Raw genomic sequence first — 10,421 nt, forward strand, 5'->3', positions numbered from 1 at the left:
CGAGAAGAATTTGATCAGGAGCGAATGGAGTTCGAAGACAACATGCGTAAATATGGAAAGGAGCAGCCCAATGAGCCAAGATGGAACATTTCAGACTTACACTGGGAGTTACTATGAGAAAGTATTGATTTCCCACAAAATATAAGAACCAACAATGAACTACGAAGAATGACAGGACCCAGGATAATTCATTGAATCCAAAAGGTCATTAATGAATTGGGAGTACTCAGGTTCATCTACAATACAAAAGCAAAATACTGTAAAGTATTATCTAGCAGAGATAATGCCTACAGTAACCTCCGATCGTATGTCGATAGCAATCTACGAGAACTGACAAACATTATACATGTCATACAACTTACTACGGATAAATGACTTAACAATAAGGTTTGAGTCGGACATGTGTGGAGAGTAGTGGGCCCATTCTGTTATGTGGATCCCGCCATTATCATGTAAATTATTCACAACCCATGATTTTATCAAAACCATGGGCAGGTTTTATGGTTTGTGGTATTGTACTGTACCCACTAAATTATTAGTGAGAATCTTTTAGCTTTTGAGCCCATGGTTTTCGTAAAATCATGGCTGGTTTGTGGTATTTTCTTAGCTATAAATATGCATGTCATGTAAGAGTTTCAGACATCGGAAGTCATCCGAATGTGTCTAATTCCCTGACATTTTCTGTTCTTGTAAGTCGTTTGCTTAATAAATTATCTTCTGTTTGTTTGTTCATCTATTCTGCTTAAAACTTCTGGCATAATATTTTTTGTGAAACCTAAGCCAACGATCCTTTATTTCCGCAAATCCCATTTTGAATCAGGAGCGATACTTGAATGCATCCGGATGAGAGATTCCTTTTTTGCTGGTGGAAACATTTGTAGAGAGATTCCTTTCTTGTCCTCCACCACCAACCTTTCTTGGAGCTTTACATTTTTTTCTAAGACATCCTTTCTTCCTACAATTCTAATATTCTCCTATGTCATTTCCTTTGTTTGACATGTACTTTCTCTTGCAGTTGAATGCCTTTTGCATGTGTTTCTGTCCAGACTTCTGCCTCTGTTTTCAACATTCAACGCAGAAGCTGAAGATTCACCGTTCGTTGCCTTTTCTACAATCTTCCTCATTCAACACCAATTCCACGATATCATCGAAGTTCAACTTCATATTCCTTTATGAGTTACTGCCGTGAATAATCCTCATCTGCAGTCCTACAATGATGACAAAATAAATAGTGCTTTGATCTAACATCAAATTTAATACCCATAGAGCACAACTGGTTAGTCACTGTATTGAATGTGTTTAATTGTTCAGCCACTAAACAACCTTCCTCCATCTTCATATTTAACAACTTTACTAAAGAAACCTTATTTGAAGCAAGAGATTATTCATATATCTTTGTCGGTGCCGCCATGAGATCCATCATGATTTTCTCATTTACTATATTAAATACAACAAAAAAATCTACCGTGATTTTCTCATTCACTCTAGTGAATGAAATAGATGAGAAAAATGACAAAGGGATCAACTTAAGAGTTGTTTGATCCATCACTTTTCATTCTTCTATGGTCATCAATTCATATTTCTTTGTGATTCCTTGTGGTAGCAAATGCAATTTTTTTTTTGATACAACAAATTCTTATATTCATACTCTAGAACGTGATGTTCGATTCAATGAACTTCATTTTGTACCTTGTTTTGTCGGTCTTTCTTCCAACTTGAATCAAACACCTCACTTTAATACCACTTTTTGAGATGAAATATATACTAAGGGCGGCTGATCGACTCACAATCAAAATGAGATTGCCGAAAATAGGATCATCAATTCGAGAAATCCCGAACAAAAAAATTAAACAGAAGTACAACAAAGTAATCTAAGAAAGAACACTAGGATTTATGTGAAAATATTTGAGAACGGTGAAGAAGAACAGAACCAAATCACACCAAAATTTCACTTGGAATGGGAAAAAATACAAAGATACACTCAAATCTTCTCTCTTCAATCACTAGAATTTATGCAACTTTGCTCCAAATCCCATTTGATTGCACAAGATAAATCTCTTACTCTGAAATTACCCTCTTGACAATTCATTTTCACAAAGAACTCTTGTTGACAAACGCTGCATGCGATAGATAGTCTACAACACAAAATTAAGTATTTAACTTATGTAATATGGAGAAACCATTTCAATGTAGTCACACCGATACCCAACACAATTATGCCATACTATTCTGTTCGAAACCATGAAGCTAATGAGTAGTGATGTAGCTAGACCTGATCGAAGCATAGTTACACAGCTTGGTAACTTTTTGGCTGGCATATCTATGTCGGTATGGCATAGTTACCCCTCCTACTTCTTGGCATTGTTGTTTGGCTGCTTCCTTGTGGCTATGGGTGCTTTTTCAGGCTCCACATTTCAACAAATCCCTCAATTGGTTATTTTTTTATTGAATATTTGAGTGTTTTAACGATGTCAGAATTGAGTGACATTGGGCTCGTTGGATTCTTCTTATCGAGAAACTGGATTTGACTATAAGCTTGCCATATTTGGACTTTATTTGACCTTCCAATTAGCTGCTCAAACTTTCAAAAGTGGCTCAATAACGTGATCAAGCTTGATTTAAAATAAATTGGGCCAATTTTGGTGTCATTGAGTTTGTCTCGTCGAGCCAGCCAGTATGACTAGGAGTTCTAGATGGTTTTAATTTGAGTTTGAATGTTTATTGCAGTAAAATGTTCCAAGATTCATGTTAATAATCTCGATTTATGTGCCAAATGACAACATTTGTTGATAACTTATTAGTTGGGGCCCAAGTTCTGGGCGGCTTTGTATGCCTGTTTGAAAATGATCCAAAACTTGAAGATTGAGTGAAATTTTCAAAAAAGTTGGAAATTTTGGATTTTCTAACAGCGGCTGTAGCAGGACTGCATGGGAGTTTGACGGCAGGGCCACATTGTTTGGCGGAGCCAGCATGCTGGTGGCTGGGTCGGGCTCGACGGGCCAATGGGCCATAGTGCAAGTTGGGGTAACTGGATTGGCTTTGGGCCAATTTTGGTCGGTCTGACAGAATGGGTGCGTAGACAGATTGGGCCGAGATCCGGGATGTGAAATCGTACTTGTCGCTTCTGTGCTGTAAGCATCGCTCTACAACAAAACTGTGAGGTCTACACATCAGGTTCTTCTGCCATTCCATTTTGCATAATTAGATGGCTCTGGTGGGCATCCGTCGGGTAACACAGATTCGTGCAATTTTGGAGAGTTTTTGGATCCTATTTGGAGGCTATAAATAGGCTAAAAGAGGTGAAGAAATTTGGAGTCTCCCATCCTGCTTGTACAATCAACGAAGCTTCCCTTTGCGTTGCTATTACCCAACTAGGAGATTTTCCGCACCGTTGTAGAGTTTTTTGGAGGGGATTTTCGGTGCAACCGTTGAGTTTCTCGGAGGGGGATTTTCGTGCCGCTGTAAGCATGTTTTTGGAGGGGATTTTCTGCGCACTTGTGGCATTTTTCAGAGGAGAATTTCTGCACATATAGGTCATAGTTGAAAGATGTGGTAGTAGTTGGTCATGTAGGACATAGATGGTTGCTTTGGTGGCGCTGATTGGTCATAAAGGCCGTAGTAGGGAGCTGCAGGAGCTCTGGACCATGCAGGCTATAGTTGGTTACGTAGACAATAGTGATGAGTTATAATAACATCCGTAGGGCATAAAACTAGAGATGAGAGCCACTTGAGTTGTGGACCATGCATGTCGTAGTTGGTCACGTAGACCCTAATAATGAGCCACAATAACGTTCGTAGGCTATAGAGGACATAATTGGGGGTTGCATGAGCTGCGGACCTCGTAGGCCGTAGTTGGTCACATAGGTTGTAATGACAAGCTGTGATAACGTCCATTCTGCTTGATTGGGTCGGGCTCGACGGGCCAATGGACCATAGTGCAAGTTGGGGTAACTGGATTGGCTTTGGGCCAATTTTGGTCGGTCTGACAGAATGGGTGCGTAGACAGATTGGGCCGAGATCCGGGATGTGAAATCGTACTTGTCGCTTCTGTGCTGTAAGCATCGCTCTACAACAAAACTGTGAGGTCTACACATCATGTTCTTCTGCCATTCCATTTTGCATAATTAGATGGCTCTGGTGGGCATCCGTCGGGTAACACAGATTCGTGCAATTTTGGAGAGTTTTTGGATCCTATTTGGAGGCTATAAATAGGCTAAAAGAGGTGAAGAAATTTGGAGTCTCCCATCCTGCTTGTACAATCAACGAAGCTTCCCTTTGCGTTGCCATTACCCAACTAGGAGATTTTCCGCACCGTTGTGGAGTTTTTTGGAGGGGATTTTCGGTGCAACCGTTGAGTTTCTCGGAGGGGGATTTTCGTGCCGCTGTAAGCATGTTTTTGGAGGGGATTTTCTGCGCACTTGTGGCATTTTTCAGAGGAGAATTTCTGCACATATAGGTCATAGTTGAAAGATGTGGTAGTAGTTGGTCATGTAGGACGTGGATTGTTGTTTTGGTGGCGTTGGTTGGTCATAAAGGCCGTAGTAGGGAGCTGCAGGAGCTCTGGACCATGCAGGCTATAGTTGGTTACGTAGACAATAGTGATGAGTTATAATAACATCCGTAGGGCATAAAACTAGAGATGAGAGCCACTTGAGTTGTGGACCATGCATGTCGTAGTTGGTCACGTAGACCCTAATAATGAGCCACAATAACGTTCGTAGGCTATAGAGGACATAATTGGGGGTTGCATGAGCTGCGGACCTCGTAGGCCGTAGTTGGTCACATAGGTTGTAATGACAAGCTGTGATAACGTCCATTCTGCTTGATTGGGTCGGGCTCGACGGGCCAATGGACCATAGTGCAAGTTGGGGTAACTGGATTGGCTTTGGGCCAATTTTGGTCGGTCTGACAGAGTGGGTGCGTAGACAGATTGGGCCGAGATCCGGGATGTGGAATCGCACTTGTCGCTTCTGTGATGTAAGCATCGCTTTACAACAAAATCGTGAGGTCTACACATTAGGTTCTTCTGCCATTCCATTTTGCGTCATTAGATGGCTTTTGTGGGCATCCGTCGGGTAACACAATTTTGTGCAATTTTGGAGAGTTTTTGGATCCTATCTGGAGCCTATAAATAGGCTAAAAGAGGTGAAGAAATTTGGATTCTCCATCCTGCTTGTACAATCAACGGAGCTTCCCTTTACGTTGCTATTACCCAACTAGGAGATTTTTCGCACCGTTGTGGAATTTTTTTGAGGGGATTTTCGGTGCAACCGTTGAGTTTTTTGGAGGGGGATTTTCGTGTCGCTGTAAGCATGTTTTTGGAGGGGATTTTCTGCGCACTTGTGGCATTTTTCAGAGGAGAATTTCTGCACATATAGGTCATAGTTGAAAGATGTGGTAGTAGTTGGTCATGTAGGACATAGATGGTTGCTTTGGTGGCGCTGATTGGTCATAAAGGCCGTAGTAGGGAGCTGCAGGAGCTCTGGAACACGCAGACTATAGACACGCAGACTATAGTTGGTTACATAAACAATAGTTATGAGTTATAATAACATCCGTAGGACATAAAGACTAGAGATGAGAGCCACTTGAGTTGTGGACCATGCAGGTCTTAGTTGGTCACATAGACCTTAGTAATGAGTCACAATAACGTTCGTAGGCTATAGAGAACATAGTTGGGGGTTGCATGAGCTGTGGACCTCATAGGCCGTAGTTGGTCACATATGTTGTAATGACAAGCTGTGATAATGTCCATAGGCTGCAAAGGCCAGAGTTGAGAGCTGCAGTTGTGGACCAAATAGGCCGTAATTGGTCCTGTATGTCTTAGTGGTGAGTTTCGATAATGTCTGTTTGTAGGCCACAGAGGTCAGGGTTGGGAGCTACATAAGATGTGGACCACGTAAATCGTAATTGGTCACATATGTCTTAACATGTAGCTGTAATAACATCCATAAGCCATAGAGGCTAGCGTTAGGAGCAACATGAGTTGTGAGCCACATAAGCTGTAGTTGGTCACATATATCGTGGGTGAGCTGTGATAACATCCGTGGGACCACAACTGCATTCCTATTGGTGGGAATTGTTATGACATTCCTTAGATATGGCTCATTAGTCAATGCATTCATTTAAAAAATTAATCTATTTTTTAGCTGTGGGTTTGAATGAAAGTAATTGTTTTTTAAGCAAACATCAATCTTCAAATTAAATTCTGTCCGACTGAAAATCTATGGGCGGGAATTGTGACAAATTTGAAGGTGGTGCCAATGGTAAGTTTGAAGGTTGGGATTGTTAGATTAGTAAGTGGAGGCTACATTGAACCATAAGGAAAGACTACAGTGTAACTAGAAGTTACTACAATGATAAGATCAAACATGACAACAATGATAGGTTGAGGATGGGGACTACGCCAAAACAAAGCATGACTATTACGGTGGGCCTAGAGATTGTAGAAATGATAGGCCAATAGGAGTTGATTGCGACATGTCTGGAAGTGTAATATTAATAAGCTTGTGTACTACTTGTATCAAGACTAGAGGTGATAACTATGGCTAACCCTATTTTAAGTGATGACTTCGGCTAAACACTTGTTTGATACACAAAGTTGTTCGAGGCTTTTCAAGAAAAAATTATTTCTAACATTCGTTGAGCAGGACCTGACACAGTCCAGATATGGTTATACACACCTTGAGAACACATGAGAGACATTCTATCCGTGAGATATCAATACACATGCAAAATATATGACAACTAATAATGAATGCAAATATTTGAGTCTTAACAAATGATCATCGTCACATGTGATAAGCCATTTCTTTTATTATTAATGGGGGAAAATGAATGCACTGTAATAAAAAAAAAGAAAGTGTAATTGAAATGTAATATATTTGTAACTAGTTTAGAACTATTTGGTTAGTTTTTAACTAAATGCAGGAGTTTACATTTTTGTGTTGATTTGATAAAAAATGAAATTAATGTAAAACTCAACAATGGATGGTGGTCATTAGTTGGCTTGTGAGTGGGGGGCCACAAATGACTGGCAAGCAAGGGCAGTAGATGGTAATGAATGGTGGCGCTCAACGGTTGTGGTAGCAGTTTCGGCAATGTATTTGAAAATTTGCTGAATCTTGCATTGCAATACACCATAAATGAAATATAGGATAGGTTTGGAATTTAGTAAAATTTTAGTCAAGATTTTAAATTATTTATACCAAACACCAGAATTCTAGAATTCATTCATGCCAAATGTAATATGCCCGTTCTACATCCAATCTAACGGCCCTAATAGTGTTTTTTTTCTTTTTTTTTTATTGTTTATTTTCTTTTGTAAAGTATGTGCATATAAAATTATATTTGGCTATATGATTCTTTAGTAGAAAATAATATAAATTATATATTTATATTAATAATTTGTAAAATATAATATTGTGCCCATTGCATGTTTTGTCTGACTTTTTGTACTTATGTTGCGTTACTATGACATTGTCCTTTAATGTCCATGCTTGTGCTTGATAAATGACGAACAAGCGAAAGCAATTGTCAAGGAGCATCAACTACTGACAACAATGAGTGTCATCAAATCGTTGAGTTGAACCTAGCGTTAACAATGATTGAAATTAGGGAACGATGACAAGTTTGTTGTTGGTTGTTGATGAACCAGTACTCATTGTCAACAACTAGTATCATCTTCATCATCAGTGGGTACAACTCCAAATATTTTTGAGAATTCTCCCATGTTAATTTAACTGGATGTATTTATAAGCTTAGAGGGTTAATTTGGTCACATAATGTTCTAAATTCTAGCTTATCTAAAGCATATGGAAAAAATTGAAGCCCTCCCTGAAAATTTGTTAAAAATTCAAATTGAATGCATCGATCCTCAGATAGGTAGTTATAATCGATATGGATGTCTTTGATTGGCAATCCAGGCATGCTGCATTGTTGGTGGATAAATTTGTGTGTTGGTGGTGACAGAGAAGCGTTTTGCCATATATGACTGATGATGAGATGTAGGATTGGCCTTTTTCTGTATGGATTTGGTAGATTCGAGGTTGCTTTAACAAAATTTTGATCCTCTTTTGGCTAATTCAAACATTCACAAACTCGGCCTGAAAGACATTCTGTAATTTGTAGGGGGTTGATAACGCAATTTTGTGCTTTTATGGACCTGTTTAATTTGTTCCAAGTAAAATTGGCCTCCAGTTTGATCTTTTATGATCCTTGAAATTTGTATTTCATGTTAGAAGCCATGAGATTTTAACGCTCTTAAAACTTCCAAAACACCTGAGTTTTAGTAAAGTTTACTTTAATCACCATATTGAGAACATATCACTTGCTAAAAGTTTGAACTGGTAAAAACGTTACCGTTTTCCGATTCCTATTTCTTATGATGATTTCGTGCTATATTCTTTTGCTTGTTTACTCAATTTATTTATTGAACTCTTTTCTTCTTTGCGATCATCTCAATAATCTTTTACTCAAAATGTTAATGATTTAGATTACCTTTTTATTGATTAATTATTCATTTATAAATTTCATGTCAGAGTTACTGTATATTCAAATGCTATTTATTGCTGGCTTCACTGCCGTAATATTACTTGTTAGTAACTTTCACTTGGAATCTTGAAACTTTTTTGCTGCATTGCTGGTTTTCAGCAATTGCTTCTATGATTTATTAATGCTTAATCTCCAGCAACAACATGGTCATAGGAATTGGAGTGAACATCTTTTATGGCTTTATATTTTCCTCTGTTACATCGAAGTTTTAATGTAAAAGATAAAAAATTTATGTCACCTTAAAGACTAGTCATTACCTCTACTCATCGAACCATGCCGAAACATTTTGAACCAGGGAATTTCAAGAACATGTTAAAGATATATCACACATTTCGAAAGATATGTGTCGGACTGTTATTGTAGACAACAATCCTTTCAGTTTTTTGCTTCAGCCATTAAACGGGATACCATGTGTTCCATTTTCCGCTGGACAGCCTTATGATGAACAGGTAACAGAGCAATCTTCTTTTAGAAATTTTATTTTTGGTTCGATTTGTTGCAGTAAATTAAAGATTAAGCTTCTGTAAAATAATACAAAATAAATTTGGCCTCATTTTTCCTTTGCTTCAATGCTAAGATGAGAATACTTTATAGAACAATGTATTCTATCTGTGAGACTTTTACTTATGAGGGCTGCCATCAAGCCAAATATGGCTAGTCGAAATGACTCGTCGAATGCTACATAGCATCTGATTCACAAAAACTTGTTTCTGTAAAAAAAAGGATTTTTACGCAATTAGTGGTCATATTATTCAGCTTTGTTGAAATACAAGGAAAAAAAAATTCAAGAATCATCATTTTTCTTTCAATATATTTACTGGCACTTTCCTTGACTTCCTTCTGATCAGCTGTTGGGTGTTATTCTTCCACTTCTGAAGCGCCTCTCTCTCCAAAAGGATGTGAGGCCTGTACTGTACGAGAAATTTAACATGCCAGAATGGTTTAAACAGCACGGAATCCCTATTGCTGTTTCCAAGTAGAGTATGATTTGTGCCAGTCATTTATTGGACAACGGTAACGGTAACTTCATCCGAGCCGTTGGTCTGGTTTGCCTAACCCCGTAATTTCTGTACATTTTGTATTGTTAGGTTTGTGGATATTGTTGAGTGTTTAAAGTTTGTTATTTGTGATGTTTAAAAAAGAAATGAAAAATGTCTGTTTGTATGTTTCGGTTGATTGGTAATATCAGGAAAGCCCATGCTAGTGGGAAGAAAATGAAAAAAAAGAAGAAGAAGAAAGTTTTGCTTCGCGGTTTGTGCAATTAAATTGTAAAATGTATTAAATTTGGAAGTTCTGGTTTTGCGAAGATAGGGTTTAGGAAAAAATGCATCTTTGATACGGATGAAGCATAATTGTTTGGGCGGTTGTTCTGCAAACATTTATCAAGTCAAATTAGGAATGAATTGATTGGCCGGCTGGCATAATACTGGGATGGTTGCAGGTTGCTTGTAGGAGGCTGCAATTATTTGTAGTGGTTGGACGATATTATTATTATTATTGTACTTTCACTGATAAAATTATTTTTATCGATAATATCATAATAATATTATTGTTGGAGCTTGCTTGTTTGAATCTTATTGTTGTACTTATTATCAATATTGTTATTGTCGTTAAAAAACAATATTGTTATTATCGGAAGATTTACTCGTCTTAGTGTTGTACAAATATTTGTACGCAAAAAAAAAAAAAAAATCTAAAAACATTAATGTGAAATCATCTAAGAAATTAATTTTACAGGAAGATTTACTCGTCTTAGTGTTGAGTGTTGTACAAATATTTGTACGCCAAAAAAAAAAAAAAATCTAAAAACATTAATGTGAACTAAGATTTATCTATAAATTACACCTGTAAAAATAACACTTAAACAT

The 10,421-nt window shown here is 37.8% G+C and overlaps 1 protein-coding gene across 1 annotated transcript in view; it reads left to right on the plus strand.

Moving 5' to 3' along the window:
• The window catches only part of LOC110020624 (carboxy-terminal domain RNA polymerase II polypeptide A small phosphatase 1-like), a 43,587-nt gene extending 33,563 nt beyond the window's left edge, over positions 1–10,024 (plus strand). The window contains exons 5-6 of the mRNA XM_020718781.1: positions 8,849–9,002; positions 9,402–10,024. Of these exons, the coding sequence (XP_020574440.1) occupies positions 8,849–9,002; positions 9,402–9,533 (286 nt within the window). The 3' untranslated portion in view covers positions 9,534–10,024. The remainder of the gene's footprint in view (positions 1–8,848; positions 9,003–9,401) is intronic.
• Positions 10,025–10,421: the final 397 nt, after the last annotated feature.

This window comes from Phalaenopsis equestris, unplaced genomic scaffold, assembly GCF_001263595.1.
Source record: "Phalaenopsis equestris unplaced genomic scaffold, ASM126359v1 Scaffold000105, whole genome shotgun sequence".
Classification (NCBI taxonomy): Eukaryota; Viridiplantae; Streptophyta; class Magnoliopsida; order Asparagales; family Orchidaceae; genus Phalaenopsis; species Phalaenopsis equestris.